The sequence below is a fragment of the Filicampus tigris genome, chromosome 9 (assembly GCF_054856515.1).
Source record: "Filicampus tigris isolate MCC_2025a chromosome 9, RoL_Ftig_1.0, whole genome shotgun sequence".
Lineage (NCBI taxonomy): Eukaryota > Metazoa > Chordata > Actinopteri > Syngnathiformes > Syngnathidae > Filicampus > Filicampus tigris.
The window spans coordinates 11596490-11614982 of record NC_141225.1 but is presented as its reverse complement, the minus strand read 5'-3'; the positions used below and the strand labels follow the sequence as shown (position 1 = coordinate 11614982).

The 18493-nt window shown below is 39.3% G+C and overlaps 2 protein-coding genes across 9 annotated transcripts in view; one reads left to right on the top strand and one right to left on the bottom strand.

The window, feature by feature from the left end:
- The window catches only part of vgll4b (vestigial-like family member 4b), a 36453-nt gene extending 18883 nt beyond the window's left edge, over nt 1-17570 (bottom strand). The window contains exons 1-2 of one of the 2 annotated variants that reach the window (XM_086039929.1): nt 17309-17570; nt 15736-15809 (exon numbers count right to left, since the gene is read on the bottom strand). In XM_086039929.1, coding sequence (XP_085896055.1) covers nt 15736-15799 — 64 coding nt within the window. In that variant the 5' untranslated portion in view covers nt 15800-15809; nt 17309-17570. Of the gene's footprint in view, nt 1-3276; nt 3760-15735; nt 15810-17308 lie in introns of those variants that run through there. The other variant, XM_086039928.1, reaches the window with a different exon arrangement.
- On the top strand, nt 2668-14709 carry LOC147141941 (uncharacterized). 7 transcript variants are annotated; one of them, XR_015088062.1, is made up of 4 exons: nt 2668-2806; nt 5657-5764; nt 6254-6365; nt 13772-14709. XR_015088062.1 is itself a non-coding variant. In XM_086039931.1 (4 exons), the coding sequence occupies exons 1-4, from the start codon at nt 3026-3028 to the stop codon at nt 7394-7396; spliced, it is 267 nt and encodes an 88-aa protein (XP_085896057.1). In that variant the 5' UTR covers nt 2939-3025; the 3' UTR covers nt 7397-9302. The 7 variants fall into 7 exon arrangements, 2 of the variants coding, with proteins under 2 accessions (XP_085896057.1, XP_085896056.1); XM_086039931.1 differs by lacking the exons at nt 2668-2806; nt 13772-14709 and adding exons at nt 2939-3040; nt 7365-9302; XM_086039930.1 differs by lacking the exon at nt 2668-2806 and adding an exon at nt 2956-3040.
- Nucleotides 17571-18493: the final 923 nt, after the last annotated feature.

Below are 18493 nucleotides of genomic sequence, written 5' to 3'. Positions count from 1 at the left end.
TTGTTTAGGATATTGCAGTGTACACAATAGTTTTACGGATGCACATGTACAAGCTGGGGTCACTTGATAATTGCCAGGTCGGCATTACAAATGAGAATCGGTTCACATGTGCCTTATGTGCATTTGTAAAACGTTAAATAAATAATGAAGGGGAACTTGAACTGTATTTTAAATTAAATTTTTTGAAAAAAAAAACGTTTTTCCACAATCATCACAAACAATGTCACTGATTATGTGCTAACGATGGACATGCTGGCATCTTAAGCTTTGTATGAGAGTCCACTTTTCTTCTGATGTACTGTATATTTTTTCTTGTCCTAATGTTCTGAGCTGGTTCTTTTTGAGGAGGTGCCTCACAAAATATCTGAAATTTATCCGTTTATGCTTGCTAAATCGAAGGCAGGTAAGGTACTTCATTTTTTGTCATATTTTTCGGTCGGTTTTCGACATGTACAATCTGTTTATTTTCCAAATATACAGCAAAAAAATGTTCTAAGCAGTCCACATATGAGCAACATATTAAAAGTGTGTAAGCTCAAGGCAACATGTCAGCACAAGGACAGCGTCACAACTCCCCTCTAACCCGTTGTGAGCGTGTCTGGACACGTACGGCTCTTCTTTCACTCTTCAAACTGATTATCCCCTTCCTTGCATCTTTTTGTATTTCTTATCACGAGGTACATGTTCTGCTTCGTCAGCTAAAAGCAACCAAAACAAATTGAATCAACTAATCCAGCTGCCGGCAATAAATAAAAGATTTGTGTGTGAATTATCATGTGAGAGACACCCAGAGGATAAGTGCAAATAAATAATAATAAAATAAACAAATAAATAAATAAAAACCACCAAAGAGTCTCGCCTCTCTCTTCAAGTGGTGTAATTGGATAGATGGCATGAAACTCGAGAGGGGAGAGAACACAGCCAAACCTTCTGTTTGGATTCAATCCTGGGACAGTGGCACTTTTATCCTTTTTACTCATCCCAGGGCAGAAGAATAAGCTACAACAAGACTGAAAGCTCATGCTATTTAATAGGACAGCAGAACCATACTGGTTGTCTTCTGAGTTGTTCTCAATTCTTAACAACCATACAAGTATTGAGAGAAGTTAAACACTGTGTAAAAAGATCAGTCTAAAACTACACACCATTTGACGAGCATGACGAGAGACAAGAGTTGCGTTTTAATTTTTGATTATTTCTATGCTAGATCATGCTGGTTGTGTTTGTGTATGCTAAAATGACAATTGATATTTCTTCAATTATAATGCTCATATAGTCCTAACCAGCCAGACATTTTCCGATGTCACAGCGACTTCCATTTCCTGTTCAATGGAAACCAAAACACAACCTGAAAAGCTGCCTGATATAGAAATGGGTAGACTGTCACCAGGTAAGTGATGAAGAAGTAATGAATAAAGGTCTAAAACCACCCAAAAGACATCTCTTGCTTCATGACCTCATGTTAACTTGTGAAGAGAGTCAGAGTGACCATGACATTTTCTGGTTAAGCAGCAACAACCATCTTCTGCCACATTAGCTTTTGTACTAACCTGCTAAATGGTTTTCAGCTACATGGCTTCAATAGTAAAGGTGCTACTACAAGTTTATTTTAGGAAGTCAAGCACAGAACTGAGCTGGTTTGTAATGCGTCAGTAGGAGACAAATGTCTCAAATTAGTAGTCCATTTTGGATCGCCCCCAAGGTAAGCTATTTGCATTGTAAGGCTGCAATACACTTGAATCACATAATCAGAATTGTTATCAGGCTCCTGCAGGGCTTGCTTTTGAGATGATCATTTGAATCAGGTGTGTTGCAGGAGGGAGACATCTAAAACATATAGGATAGTGGCCCTCAAGAACTGTAGTTTGACACCTGTGCTTTAAAGGATAAAATGCCATCAACATCCAGCTACTCAAAGTCACATTTAAGCACCTACAGGTTAGTGTAACACAACCGTTTTATACAGTGAAATACACGATATCTTCAACAAAATACTTCGATTGTCGATTGTCTGAGTGTTACTGTTAATCAAATATCAATCAAGGTAGTGGGAGATTATCTAGTTTCACTTAATTGATTAAAAAAAAAAAAAAAAAAAAGGTATCTACTACATATAATTCATATATTTTTTTAGGGATGTCACGATATACAAATGTCACGATACGATAATATCACGATATGAACCTCACGATACGATAATTGTCATGATACTGTGGGAAGGTTGGCGATATATAAAAAGCTCACAATATTGTATAAAACCTCACAATATTGTAAAAGGGGGAAAAAAAACCTCAATATCCTGTTTTGTCCATAATAACAGCATTCATAAAGAAACAGGCTTGGCCAGTCATGCGTTCCTATTGGCGATTAGCGTGGGTCTTAAACATAAGTGACATCAAAATAAACTGCACCAATAAACTAACCACCAGAAGGTAGTGGAACTGCACAAATGGAAAACAACTTGCGCTTTTAAACAGATTTGCTGCTATTAATATCGTGTTATGACGACGACGATATATTGTGGCAATTTTAATATTGCGATATTGCCAATATTGTGACATCCCTAATATTTTTCCAATCTATGCCAGCGACATACAGTGACTGGCAAAACAATATACTGCTCTTCCACTAGATGGCAGAAGGAACACGTGTAATTCATCTTTACATCACTTTTGTGCCATGAGGTGTTTTCTTGATAATCCGTGTATGCCTTATCTCAAAGAGTGAGGAAAATATTGTTTTCTACAATTCCTATTCTAATGTTTGACTACAACGATAAGACAAGAAAACGTTCCTGCAGTTGAAGGTAAATCTCATTAATTGTTTGTTTTTGCAACTATGTTCAAATTAGCGGTTTGACTTGACCATTGACCATTGTGGAGCGCGAGTGTGTTAACAATGAATGCAAAATGACAGCTGTGAACAACACGCATGGTATCGACGTGATCCAAAACACTTTCCCAATTAGCCCAAATGACACGGGAAGCTAACGTTAGCTGCGTAGCCGACGGCGGTGGAGGGCGCTATGCTCGATGAAAAGGTACGCTTATTTCACAACGTTAGGACAGTTCGATGGGAACGCGTAAACGCTGTTATTAAACAAAATCATATATGCTTTGCTAATACTACGAAAAGTGACCATCGACTACAGTGACCAACATCGATAACCGCGTGAGTATAAAAGAACAGAAAAAAAGGAATTGAAAGTTAAATACGAGCAGAAAACCATCGATAAAATCCCCCGCCCGCCTCATTTAAAAAGCCTTCCAAGTTTACCTTCGTAGCAGAGTATGCCAATGTTGTTGTTCATCTTGTCCAGGTACTGGAAATTCAAGAGGTCCATTTTCGTCAGTAGCATTTATCGCCCCTTTTTTCTCCCCCTTACCGACAACAACAAAAATAAGTCAAGTTGCTGGTCCTTCTCTTTTTTATGGCGACAGACAGCTAAATTAAAAGGCCCAGCCTCCCAACTTTAGTCTCCGTTTAAAACAAACAAAAATCACCGTGGTAGAAGAAAGAATGCTTTAAAATTAGTTTGGAGGAAGTCTTAGCAAACGCGTGAAATAATAACAGCTAAGTAGCGCTAGTTCTGCTCACAGCCAGCTGTAAGTAGACTGCACTGACACGCAGGCTATGTCGAGTATGACTCCAATGCTGCCCAGCTCCCGCACACACTTTTTTTTTCAGCTCCAGCACACACAATTGGATGGAGCCTCGGTCTGTGACGTCATGTCAGTGCGGAAGTGCACGACAAGGCTGCGTTCTCACACTGGATAGTGGACAACATGTGGCGACAACGCTGAACACTAAAACGACTTGTGAACGCTCTTCTTTTTTTTTGTATTTTATATGCAAACTCCACAGAGGAAGGCCAGAACTGTGAGACTGACGTGTTAACCACGAGATCACCTGTAATTTGAATATCCATTTTCTATACTACTTGACTTATCCTAAGGGCTACAGGTGAGCTGGAGCCTATAGCAGCTGCTTTTGCGCAAGAGGTCAGAAGCATGGGAGAAAATGCAAACGGCATACGGAAAGACCAAAGCCAAACGCCTAAACTCATAACTGTGAGGCTGACGTGCTACCACTAGTCCAATTGTTAATGAGACGGTACAGTGTCTATGGGTTTCCTGTCCCACCATTCAGAGGCACTGGGCATGCTTGCTAAATCCTCAGAGGGCCTCACATCTCAGGGACGTTTTATGCACCAGATCAGCTTCTCCAAACATATCCCAAGAGAGAGGAGGGGGAAGGGGTGTGTGTAGAGGGGGGCTGGGGATGGGCTCAAACCGCAGCAATCCAGTAGTAAATTTAGGAAGAGGAGTGAAAAAAATACAGATTATTAGAACACTAATCACATCAAATAATATGAGGTAAAGAGGGGACGCATATGGCAAATAAAACAATTAAAACAAGTATGTGCTTATGGTCGCCACTGGAATACAAAGGGATTTGTATTGATTTAGAAATGAGAAAGTTTGATCAGAAAAAGACTGATGAAAGATAGTTGATAACCCATAACCAACCATATGCATGTATGTATATTATTTAAATACCCATTTAACAAGTTATGAACATATATTAGTGACGATTAGGTGTTAAATATACAGTAAAGCAATGCCTAAGGAGTAGTAGTAGAAGTTAACTGGATGGAAGCAAAGCAAAAACATAGGCTTTAGTTTAAATGTGTATCTGCTGCCCTCTAGGGTTCATAATAAAACGTGCTCATTTTGAGGACCAAGGAAGCATAAAGCATGATTTCTAATAAATATTAGTTTAAAATTAAGAAAATCAATACAAGAGAACACACTTGTTAAAAAAAACAGTTGGATGTGCAGGAAGTGCCTTAAAACCTTCAAGTATTCAATTAATATTGAAAATCTTCCACAAAACTTTCATATATTGCTCCCCTCTGTACTGCAAACTGACACCAAACACAATTTCACCTATAGCCTAACCTACCCCATAAACACAGCATTTTACACTTCCTCTTTGTTCTTGTACACACATAAACATGCCACAAGCCTCTCTCTGCTCCCCCTCCCATTGCCTTCCCCAATCAAGAGAGCTCAACATTAGCATTAGCTTCTTGGAGCCCCACTATGTCCACTTTCACACACTCTCATTGCCTCAGTTAGAACAGAGAGCTTCTTTCAGTGCCTTTCAGCTGTAAACTACTATGTTCCGTGATGCTGGTTGACTCCCAAGTTGTTCTCATTTCAAATCAATTCCTCCTATAGGAAAACATGTAAATTAAAGTGTAACTGCAAAGGCAATGGTTCATGTTTTTTTTTTAACATTTTGAATTGCCATACAAGAGAAGGTAAACACCACTTTCTAATAAACAAAAGTACTGCAAGCAGGAACAGTCCAAAACTGTTAACTAGAAGTGTTTAACATGTATTGCATTTACTAATTTGGGGTGTCGGAAACTCTTGAACTCAATTGGCAGTTCCTTGGCATGCATTATTTTTGCTTTGGCCTGATTAAAAAAAAAAATTATAAAAAACAGTGAATAATGTAGGATAGGTTTGGAAATAACGCTCACAAAAAAATGTTCAGGACTATTTCCCTAAATTGCGCCACTTTGGCGTGGGCCTGCACGCTCATCATGCCATTAGCCCATTTCATTTTCTACCTCCTTCTCTGTCAGGACAAGGTGATGACGGGCCTACATGTTGTGACTCAGGTCCAGGCATCTCTCTCTATCTCTCTCCAAGGAGTGGGTGCGTTTGGACGTCAGCCCAGCAAAGACTCACTGGTGAGTCATCCTCATAACGTGCTGCGGCAGGTTGAATCAAACACTAATAGCACAGCTTCAGACATTTTTAAGTTTAGTTTGTGTGAAAATGGCACAAGAGCAGCACGGTGAACTAGTGGTTAGCACATTTGAGGACAAGGGCTATAAAAAAAAAATGGATGGACGGATAAACAAATAAGGCATTGTATTAGAAGAAAAAAATGTTTAAAAGTTTAATTGTAGGAGATTCAAGTTTAACTATTATCGGTTGCCATACAGTGCATTTGTAAATTTTCCAGCTTTGTGTATCGAAAGTGAGACACACTTTGTTTACATAGTGACATCATGACTTAAACTTGACACTCTGCAAGTTGTGTTGTCAGCATTTGCTATCAAGGCGACAGCTTTGAAGGAAGCTTGCAGCTGTAAAATGTTTCATGACACAACAAGGTATAATAATTAAAATAGCGCGTTGAATGCAACATTTAAAATTAGCCTTTGGTTTTTCAGCGTAAACTAATGAGCAAGACGTTGGACCGACATCAATACGGATGCAAGGGGACACGGCTGCAACGGAACACCAACACAGAAAGTCGATTCACCGTTGACAGGATCCATCAAGGTGAGCAGAGAGGAAATATCAGGTTGCTACACCAAAACAATGACATCAGAAGCTATAATGTCATTTCCCACCTATTCTTCTGAAAGTCTTCAACAGCGAATTAGTAGTAATGCTGCAGACTGAAAGCGACAAACTGCTGTTTGAAGAAGAAAATTAAGGTTACTGTAAACCAACGCTATTTGAGAGGCACAGGGAGAGACGATCCCTGCCGCAAATAAAGGTATTTGTAATGGCGTATACTGTAGATGCCACAAGATTGGGGAAAAGAACTTAAAACTGAGAGGATCATAATAATGCTTCTAGCTTGGACACAATCAGGAATCTGTTACATAAAAACATGTATTCAATACTTAATAATAATATTCAACAGAAACAAACCAACGGCACATAATGCTTAACAATAGCATTAGCTACATTATTTAAAAATAAATAAATAAATCACCAAAATACGCATGAATGCCGAACTGTGAATATGCGTGAGGTCATTGTGATTATTTTTTTCTATTGGGAACAGGCAGTAATTTATTTGAGGAGAGGTATTAATTTAAATGGTGCTTATCCTCAAAGTACAAATGGTTCAAGTTTTGCTCTGTGAGAAACATGGAAAAACTGCTTCATTTCATTCTGAGTGACTATGGAGAGGGCAATCAAAAAGAGAGGAATGTCAAGTATGTGTGGTCAGCACAGTCCTGAGACAAAGTTCCTATACTGCCGAGCTAGTATGAGACAGCCCGACTTGGCATTTACAGAGAAGGGATGAAGGCCTTGCTAGGACGCCTCCAAATTTCTGTTGTGATACTTCCACAACCTTCAAAACTGTCCATTTATAAACTTTCTAGCTAATACAAGGGGGCAAAATGCGAGCGGCCGAGAACTGTTTTGTAATGCAAAAATAGCCGACCTAAGCATAAATGAATCAGAGCAGCCAAAACGTACGGTTCAATTGTATTTAACCTCGTGACAGTGACCCTCTGACATGCCACCTTTGTGGCTCCTCAGCCGCCCACTCAACCATGAAAGAGAAGCAATGACACAAGGAAAGGGTCTCTGAGGAAGGGAGTGAATAAAAGACAATAAGAGACTAAATGTGACTGACACAATTCAAACTCTTCCGTGCCCTCTGACCTGTGAAGACAACCCAGCTGACTAAGGAGCAAACGGCAATTTGAAAACACGTGTTTGGGTTTTTTTCTGCTATAATAAATTAAATTCAATATTTTACTGCACATACTGCCATCAGGTTTCCAGTATCAGGAGCTTCTCTAAGCTTTTTTTTTTTTCTTTGGGTGTAGCAACGACAATTACCCACTGCCTTTCTTTTGCGGTTTAATCATTAATTACTTACTAATTTAAATGAAAGGAGACCTATCATTCCTTTTTTAAAGCAGTTCTCACGTGTCTCTAACATTCTTCTGTCGAAATATACAAAGGATAAAGACTTACATTACGCTTAACATTCACTTTTGACTCTGGTTCAAATCACTTTGGTTATGGGGGAGCAAAGCACGGGCATGCAATGAATGAGGGAATAACTTTGGTGCTATATTTACCAATGTTTCTGATCACTTTAATGATTATTTTTCCAAAAAGTGACAAGCACAGAAAAAAAAATGTTGTGATGTTATTGGAGGGAGACTCCCTCAAAGCAAGAGTTGTTCACCCATCCATATCCAACTGAATATCCAATTTAATGCAAAATTCAGAGCAGCTAACTCATAGACACATATTTAGAAATAGGCAGCTAAAAAAGAAAGTTCTTTGACTTCACATTTCAGTGGGCAGGCACTCCAGAGCAGAGACCCAATTATTTCTTCAAAAACAATTCTTCAAAAGTCTATTTTCAGTCCCTTTTCTTTTTTGAACAGGTGTGGTTTAGTCAATATCAGGATCAGGTGCCTTTAAGACTTTGTCATTTCACCAAAAAGGTTGAAATGTTCCACTGAACATCATCATATTCATTGTTCTGTATTTAGTAGCTATTATGTTGTTAGATGTTGGTCAAACTTCCACCCTTTTCTTATGTATAAATTAACTGCAAGCAGACAATGTGCATGCAAACAGCAAATTACGTGAGCTTGCTGACATAATGGCATGGTGGACATTTTTGGCTAATGTGAACATTTAATGAGCACATAATGGACCTTCACTCAGCAAGTTAATTCCGCTAGCAATCTGGCTGTGCACTGTTTTAAAAATATACGACAAACAATATTCTCTGCATATTGCAGTTTCCCCCTCTCTCTCTTTTCTCCTTGTTTATCCCCAAGTTCCTCAACCAGGTATCACTGTTACCGGTACAGTCTTCAGTCATTCACCGGTAGTTATTTTTTCCTCACCATTTATCTGCTCCTAAACCAAGTATTGTCTGGCAGCGTTCCAAAGGAATTGCCTGATAAATTAAAGACAATCGGGGCCCAGAAATATGCTGCTGAATGGAACTAAAGAAAAAGGTCAAAGATGTAACGCCAAGTTAATGTTTAAGTGCAATGACTGTGGCTTTGTAAACGACCAGTGACCTAGTTATCAATGAATAATGCTTTATTCTCCTGATAAAAGCAGTGCTGATTGCAGTAAGATTTATCTACAGCAGCTTGACAGCCGAAGAGGTGATAGCTTAAAACAACATTGACATCACGGCAGCGCCCGAGTATTAAATAGTGCGCATTTTTGATCGTTTATTTGAATGATCAAAATCAGGTCGGGTACATGCAGCATGTTAAAGCAATTGCAGCAACCAGTTAGATGCATTGTCAGTATTTCAAAAATATAGATACAGACCACTTCAAATGACACATATTTTAAATAACTTTTTCAAGGAGAAATGTCTGAAAATGGTTGCTAAATATCCTGCACTGGTTGGTTATTTTGTCACAAGCTGCCTTAAATCAAGCATTAGTTAAGAAGAAGCCTGTCGTTAAAAATGCCTTCACAAGGCACAAGGGGAAAGACGAGCAACAGATATTTGCTGTTCATCTTCATGTGCTCCCGCTATTGTCGGCCTGTTTAGAACCTGACTGAGTCATGTTACACGGGTTGAATCAAGTGGCCGGAGGGCAGCAAGAAGCACCAAAACACACCCAGCCCAACCCTTACTTATCCCCCTCCACACATGCGCACACACACCCACACACACACACACATCTCCTGTCAAATAACCTCCCATCCTGTTGGCCGCCGGTGAAATGTAGACAAAGTGCCATCGCGCTGCATCTCAAATTTCAATTTGCATCGCTCTCCGGAAAGCTCAGACTAGTTTCGACTTGCAGCCTTTTAAAATGTTTAAAAATTTTACTACATACTGGGACAAAGATGTCGGCCAGTCATTGTCTTAGCACATGACTAAGACAGGTTAGGCTAACAGACCGTTCCTGCAAATCTGCCTGCAAATAAGTGAGAGCTTGCCAAATCTGCTAATGTTTGAACAACCCATGTAAATAAAGGACGAAATGAGACACCGTGTTTTATTTCTCTTTCTCAATAAACAGAAAAGACTGGAGTGAATTGTGTGGTGTCAACTGTTAACAAATCGAGTCGAGAAAAGTGTAACTTTTTCTAACCATGTTGTAATAATTCTTGTTAAAGAAGAAAATAAGTATTTTTACGGCTCAATGGATAAATGAAATAATTTTACTCTAACTCTAACTGTGACAGTATGTATCAACATATATCATCAATTCATCTTGAACTTCAGTGGAATTTCACGTCTCTAAATTCAACCTAAAAAGTCAATTGCTGTCCCCACATGAGACTTCATCCAAGCGAGTACTGTAAAATCTATTAAATCTATCTAAACTATTTTTTTAAAGAAAAGATCCCAAAACAAGGGTGGATATTATACAGGGAGCTACACAAGACATTTTTTACATTGTTTAGATGTTTATCAGAACCTATATGAAGTACCAAGGGGTTGTAAGTACACACGTATTATCAGAGATGGACATTCCGTCCCAGGGATGGAACGCGTATTTTGTGGACAGAGGACGAGAAGTTTTTGAAAAGGACGGACCAAGCAAGGATAGAAGTGGGTTTTCGTCCGTCGCTGTAATCGTCCCTAACTGGGTCAAGTACCAACTGATGTGGTGTGTTGGGTTCTTTTAAAAAGCAAGACCACTGTTCTCTTCTGCGATACCACAGAGCCGCCTTCATTAAGTGGCTGCACAACACTTTTCATGTTCGTTCCCTGAAGTAACATTGCACAGGCATTATCTACTCTCTAGTGGTTCAACACATGTAATATCATGGATTACACCACAGGACGCCATTTCACTCACTGACGACTGACAGAAACACGCCCACCCTGTCTTGTGTGTGTAATCCGGGATAAGGTGTGTATTGGGCATACGAAAAAAAGTGGATACCAATTTTGTTTTGTTGACTAACTGTTTACATTTAGTATATACCTGATCCCTTTGCATGCAAAGTATGTCCTTGTCCGGGACATCTCGAGAGCGTAAAAATCTCTGCCAGCACCAACCCGGAAGTGGAAGTCTTTTATTTCCTCCTAAAATAATGCGTTATTTTTGCAATAATTATTTTATTGTGAAATAATGCAATAAAAACTGAAAACTTATTGTGTTATAACGCAAAAGGTTTGCAATAAAACATAATAGTATTGTGTTATAAAGCAATCTTAAATATTCTCGTAATGGCCCCTGGCAGGCTCCGGTCTAGTGACTGACGGTGGTTGTGTTGGCAGCTAAATGCTATCTTGGTTAAACTGTTGTAAGCAATTCAATACTCCCAGCCGGTAAGTGGATGTGAATAGGAAATTAGCCAGCTAATGAGTTTGAAATAGTGTTTATGAATCATGAAACCTCTGCCGTTAGTATCTCTCCTACGGCATGCACGGATGCTTTTTTGGGGGGGCGGCGGCTGATAGAATGTAAAGACGGAAGCGCTTTACAATGAGGATAGACGGGGTCATAGGACGATTCATTTTCTGAATGAGGACGGAGGGACAATGACGGAAGGTTGCCCAGGTCGCCGACAGAGGACGGACTGGCAAAATAGGGTGCCCATCTCTGCACAGTAGTACAGAGAAAACAATACTTTAAGGGTGATTTTAGGGGGGGGATATTATGCGTGTTAGTCACTGAATTTTACTGTATCTAAAAAGATTCACTCTGTTCCCTGCGTTTTGCCTTGTCTATGGCTTTTTGGGAAATAAAGCGGTACAAAAGTGGACCTCTTTTGTCCATTGATGATGGCCTCAGAACTACCAATGGTGGTGCACAACTCCTGTCGTGGCTACTCAGTATAATATAGCTCAAGTGACAATTAACTCTATATCCATAAAAGAAGAACGGAAATTCAGCTGTGCTAACTCTTTATGAGAAGAGAATGACGGGGGCGACCAAGTTGTTCCACCAGTTTAGTTTTCTGCCTTCAGAGGTAATATCCGAACCTTAACAGAGGCGGCATGGTGCCTGTGTGAAGTTTAACACCTGACACTCATGCCCTGTCTGACAAGTAATTTATACTTCACGCTCAACTTTGGCGCTGGTCCAATTACCCGATGGTGGGTTGCAACACTGTTAAGTAAAAGCACACATAGTTAAGAGTTGTTGTTTTTAAGGTTTCCAATATAATGGGTAACTCCTTTTTACTCTTGTAGTAAACAATTATGTACCTTCAAACTTCCCCTCTGGAGTTAATAATTTTTTTTTTTATGAAGGTGACAGCTTTACCCAGGAATAGTAAAACTGTATTTGCATAATTTCCTATGGGAAAATTTGGACTGTGTTTGACCTCTGTGGTTCTGCTGTAGAGTATTCCAGTTTGGGGGTAACTGGAAAAAGCAATGTGCCACGAAGGCTGCATTTTGACTGCATGGTTGTTTCATGTGTTCCATCAATGGAAACTCAGCGTGTTGAAACTGGCAGTCAAAAAAAAGTAGAAGAAAAATCAGAAGTAGGTCTTAAAGCTAAATTGGACACTTGGACATACAGTGTAATTCCAAGCCTGAAGCAACATTTTACACATACAGCAGCTGCAGTGGTGTGGAAATAAAAAATTGTGGCGATGCTCCTGATTGCAAGGCGTGAATGTCGAAACGTGCAGCATCGGCCCTGACAGGTTTGGGCCTCTCCCTATGGCGCACACCCAAAGCAGAGTTACTAACACTCATCACAAAGGTGAGAGCAAATAGGTCGAGGAATGTTGATCTGGTTGACGCACTCAGCTGGCCGGCCGCTTGGCTGAGTCGCCGAGCAGGATGGTTGAGTCGCTCGCCTATTTCCTCCTACACTATTGTGCACGCATTGTCATGAGACAAAAGGGGCCGCACAACTGAACGTGATAAAACAAAAACACAGCAGGGGGCGGGGGGAGGAGCAAGGAGCTGGTTTTCAGTTGATGCGGAACAATGCATGATGGGATACCAGCTGCTGACACGCGAGACAAGCTGCGTCTGAACATTCCCAGGCTGCCAATACACAAGTGAGCATTTTTACTCGAGACATTCCAAGTTGCTTGGACACAACAAGGCCCAAATTGTGTACCCTCTGCTTGAATTTTGTCTTGAAGATTCATGGATTACTCACTGAAAATTTCAAAACCCCAAAAGACCTTTCAATTAGCTCTTTTCTTAAAAAGGGAAAAATACAGTGGCGCCTTGAAATACGAAATTAATTTATTCTGTGAGCATAGTGGTAACTCAAAACGCTTGCATTTTAGCTGCTCTTTCCCCACTAAAATGAATGGAAATGCCATTAACCGGTTCCAGCCACCCCTCCCCCCAAAATTTGTCAATGTTTGTCTTTAATAAGCTAAATGACACTCTATTGTATTGTACTTTATAAACACAAACAGAAATGCGTTGTAATTCATTGCCAAGATTTTGTCACAACCCACTGACTGGCAAATATTCTGTTAATACTTAATTGTTGTTTTTAAGTTTTAATCCATGTCATTTTGAATGAGTATGCAATGTTGATTTATATATGTGAGTGATGACAGAATGTGTTCATGGGGATAAATAAAGTTTTGGTCTATATATTTATTACACAATCTAAACAAAGTTGGATAAAAAATAACCCAATTTGGGTTGAAAAGCGATTGTTCCACAACTTGGGTCAATTTGAGCAAACATTTTGTGTTGTTTTCTACAAAACAACCCCAAAACATTGAGTTGTTTTGTACAAAACGACCCAGAAAGTTGTGGGTCAGTCCCCTTTTGATACAAATTGTGTTACTGTTTTCAACCAAACTGTTTTGAGACTGAACTGGACTAAATATACTGTACTAACTATACTGTCAATGTTTTTTGTGTTTGCAAATGAAGCTCAAATGAAGTAAAAGATTATAAATTAATGGAGTAGCTGCATTGATGACATTTTTATTTGCCAATATAAAAATCTGAACTAATGCCAACTGCCTTTTTCTTCGCCGTTTCCATGTTCTCAAAGGATGGCAGTCTGTTTTTCCTCATGTTTCTTCCTTGAACTTCTTCTCATCGCCTGTCATCCTCACATGAACCCACTCGCCCCACTCACAAAGTGGTTCTTTATTGAACTGGTCAAGTCGTGACAGGTGGAATGAGTTACAATGCAAATGAGTTGTTTGTGTCAATGACCTTAAAGCAGAAGTCAACTCAAGCATATTTTTTTCAAGAATATGTTCCCAGCAGGCCCACTAGTTGAAACACAGCATTCTGATTAATTTTGCGTTTGTGGAATATAAGTTAAGTAGCAAAATGCACTTAGCCATCATTTTGTCTTCTGTCGACTGAAAATGACATCACAACTGCTTACAACGACCAATCACAGCTGACCTGTTCTCTGAATCTGAGCCGTGATTGGTCGTTGTGAGCAGTTGTGATGTCATTTTCAGTCGACAGTAGACAAAATGGCCACCCCCATAGATGGCTAAAAACGAGTGGAATAATACTTATTCCATAAACGCAATATTTATCAGAATGCCCTGTTTCGACTAGTGGGCTTGCATAAAACATATTCTTGAAAAAGATATGTTTGCGTTGACTTCCGCTTTAATAACATACTGTAACATACTGTAAACATTATATTGCTGATCTACATATCCTTGGACCTTGTCACATACAACCCCACTGCCTTTTCTCGCTGCTTTTGCACAATCAATTTATTATTGATTATGTACAGTACAGGATTCCACTGTCATCAATCTGCTAATGATAGTTACTGTACAATTGCTGGTGTTTATTTCATTTTGTTCTTGCCTACTTATATGAATTTCTACATAAAAAGCTACTGACTATTCTTGTTCCTGTTGAACAATCACTTTTTATTCATAAATTACTGTATGTCCATTTTGCTGCTTTAAAACTGTAATTTCCCCATGACATAGCTAATAAAAACTGCTCAGTTCTAAATAAGCACTGTTCTCTGAATTCTGATGGTTGACTTTTGTTAGCACACGGGTCCAGCCAGCGGCAGAGAGCCCTGCTGAGAAGGATTTTGGCCATTTCTTCCTAATCTCGGAAGGAATTTTACATTGAGTAACACCAAAAATCTCCCACGAATGGCAAGGGAAAGACAGTAGGGAAAGACGGATGTGGAAAAAAACGCGCCGGACCTAACCCGAAGCATCTGGTTGAACGGCAGCATTGATGACAGTTGAGTGCGGTTACCACAAATTTTCATGCCAGGAGCAAATGCACAAAGACAGCTATTGCGTTATGTCACAAAGTGGCGCGGAGGCTTACAGCGGAGCACAACATTGCACCTTGGTTGATGAACAACACAAGCCTAATTACATAAAGCACTTTTTCTGATACTGTGACTCCTAAGTACATTTTTGGCGCAAGTAAATAAACAGGCAAACCATTTTTTGGCAATGTGCTTTCTCTTCTTTGTACAGTGTAATGAATGTCTATTGTGTTCATCATCATGAATTTATGTTTATAGAGCAGTAATTCCCAACGAGATTGCCACACGAGGCAGGTTAGTGTGCCATGAGTGATCAGGTGTGCCAAGGACAATCATCCACTTTTCATTAATTGGTTCAAAAATAATTTGTTTACTATAAATGATGTATCTTTGTTTATTTATACCTGCAACGTATAGTGACAGGTAGAATCATTAAAGGCAAAGTCAAGTCAAAGGTTTTCATCACAATAATATGTTCTATGTGACCCCACTAGTCTAAACACGGCATTCTGATTAATATTGCATTTGTGGAATATGATTTAAAATGCCAAATCCACCCGTTTTTAATCTCAGAGGGTGGCCAGTTGGCAACTTGCTGTCAACTGACATAGTTGCTCAGGTCTCAGGTAATGACCAATCATGGCTCACCTGTTTCCTGAGTTTTGTAATGGGGTGTTCGCAAGCTGAATTATTAAAAATTAGTATACAATCAAGAAAGTCGCCATAGAAACAAGGAAAGAACTTACGTTCTTCTTCGTTTGCATGAACAAATGACGCTGCTCTTGACAGAACATCCAGTGGCGTCTCCATGCTGGGTAGCCTGTGGGACAGAGAATTGGATTTAAGTACACAAACACACAAAATATGGGTGATTCAGAGTCCCTGCCGGCCACGACTACACATACAATTCCAATCATGTTTGAGGGGGGTTTTACTGTGTTTGAGTGCATGCTACAATGCTGGTTTAGTCATTATCTTTAGGGTTTGGTTTTGGGGTGGGGAACCTACAGCCTGTTCTAAAACAAACAACAAAACAGTTAAATGTAACCTTGCTTAATTTTGATTGACACTGTCATTAACATATGTGCAAAATGTTTATTGTGGGCAGCACGGAGCACTAGTGGTTGGTTGGTATATCTGCCTCACAGTTTTGAGGTCCATGGTTTGGATCTCGGCTAAGGCCTTCATCTGCATGTTCTCCCCATGCTCATGGGTTTTCTCTGGGAACTCCAGCATCTTCCCACATTCCGAAAAAACACGCATGTTAAGTTCACTGAAGACTCTAAATTGCTCAAACGTGTGAAAATGTGTGTAAATTCTTATTTGTCTACTCTCAAGCATTTGTGCTATGCTATTAGCTGGTGACAGTGTTCCCTGCCTCTCGCCCAAGTCAGTTGGGATAAATAAACTCCTGTTCACGTGGGACCCTTATCATATAAGCAGGACAGTATAGACAATGGATGTTAGATGAATAGTTTGGAATGAATCGTCATCCTGAGAACTGTTTTTATTTTAGCCCTCTTAGCCAGACAAGGTAACCAAAATTTTAGGAACATCTTTGAGAGTATGATAAACTGCAGCTAAAATGTGTCTTCTACTCAGACGGTGTCAATCCAAATTTAACATAATCTTTGCAATAATACAGCGCTTCTATTGGATCTCGCTGACCGTTTATTAAAATCATGTCGAATTTAATAGGTTCCGAGCTGTTTCAGTTGTTTTGATTTTTTTGTTGTTGTTGTTGTTGTTCTAGTAACTTGTTCGTGCATTTTGTCCTTCGACGTGGAGCCGTCTGTCCTGCAAAGTTATGCAAGGTATTTGTGGATGAAAACATTAAAAATAAGAAATTGATTTTTTTTAAAAAACATGCCAAAAAAAAGACACCATTCTGACAACATTCCTCAAATGTCTTCTTCCTCATTAGAAAGAAATCAGAAGTACGAGTTTACTTTTAACTTTAGTCACGCTAGTAAGCTGAAAATGAAAGCGACAACACAACAAGTGCGTCCGTGTTTCTACGCAGCCCACTTGCGTTTCTATCCCAGCGTTTCCTGACGTTTATTAGCAAAGAACTGATCTTAATTGTGTTTTGATGACATAAAAGACGACGCTTGTTACGTACACGATTTGGCTACATTTGGCCACTACCACTTCCTATCGAATAATTAAATTTCACTCACAATTAGCTATTAATTTCTCACCGTAGCCTCCATCATTGTTCCCTATCAAAATGTGATTAAATGTGTCCAACATTTTAAAATGTTTTAATCTAAAGCCGCCACGGAACAACATGCCAAGTTTACGTTGAGAAACACGTACCTCCTTTATGCGCCACTTTGGTATCTTCCAGTAGTACAACGTCCAAGCATAGGGAAACAAACAGTGAGGGGAGAAAGTATATATTCCACAGAGATACGAAGCTTAATCCTCAACTAAACGGCTTCGTGGGAGGGAGGACAATACTAGTAGCTGAGCTGTCGGGACCAACTTGGTTGTAAACGAGGAAGAGGGGGAGGAGGAAGGAGGAGGCTGGAATGCCTGGAATGATGGAATTCAGTTGCTAGCAGGTGGTGGAACTAACGCACGCTGATTGGAGCAGCCGAGAGGGCATGATATCATCATAAATTATGCTAACGAGAGACGTCACATCCTCTGATGGCGTCACCGCTGCTACTGTAAACTCAAACCGCGCGTTCCGAATTTTAAACGAGACAGCCGGATACTGCATGGTTACGACTTCTCAGCAGTATAGAATGGAGCATCTCATGTTAAGCCTTCCCCCCCCAGACATTTACAGTCAAATGCAACGTTTCTGCAAAATTATGGCATTTTGGGGCAGCTTTTGCTCGCAAGTTTGAAAGTGCAGTAGGTTTTATTTGAGAGGTGACCATTAACAGAAGAATGTAAACGAACGAATGTAAGAGTATTAATAGTAATTATTGTGAGAAAGTAAACCAAGATTGTAAAAATATGATGCAATCGGGGGCTCCTCTGAGGTTTTACATGTTTTTAGACATAAATGTGTCAATATTGACATTGGTTTAAGGCAGTGTTTCTCAATTATTTATAATTATATTGATAATGTGTACAATGGGTACGTGTACATACATACATTCATATATATATATATATATATATATATATATATATATATATATATATATATATATATATATACATATATAAACCCAATAAAAACGAAACTAAAAACGCTTTTCAAATAACTAGGCTGAGCGCGACGTAAACTCATTATTCAGTGACACGCTATAAATAGAAACAAAACAAAGTAAAAATACAAACAGACATGCCGCCATTATACACGTGTATAGACCATTTTCATTAACCTAAAGACAGTATAATAGATTGTGTCATTTCTTATGTCTATACATGAATTATTTATTTTTGTAGAACTATATTCTTAAACCCCTTTTTAAATACAACCAACGATTCACAACTTTTAAGTTGTATTTCATAATTGCTCCATAAATTAACACCTTTTACAGA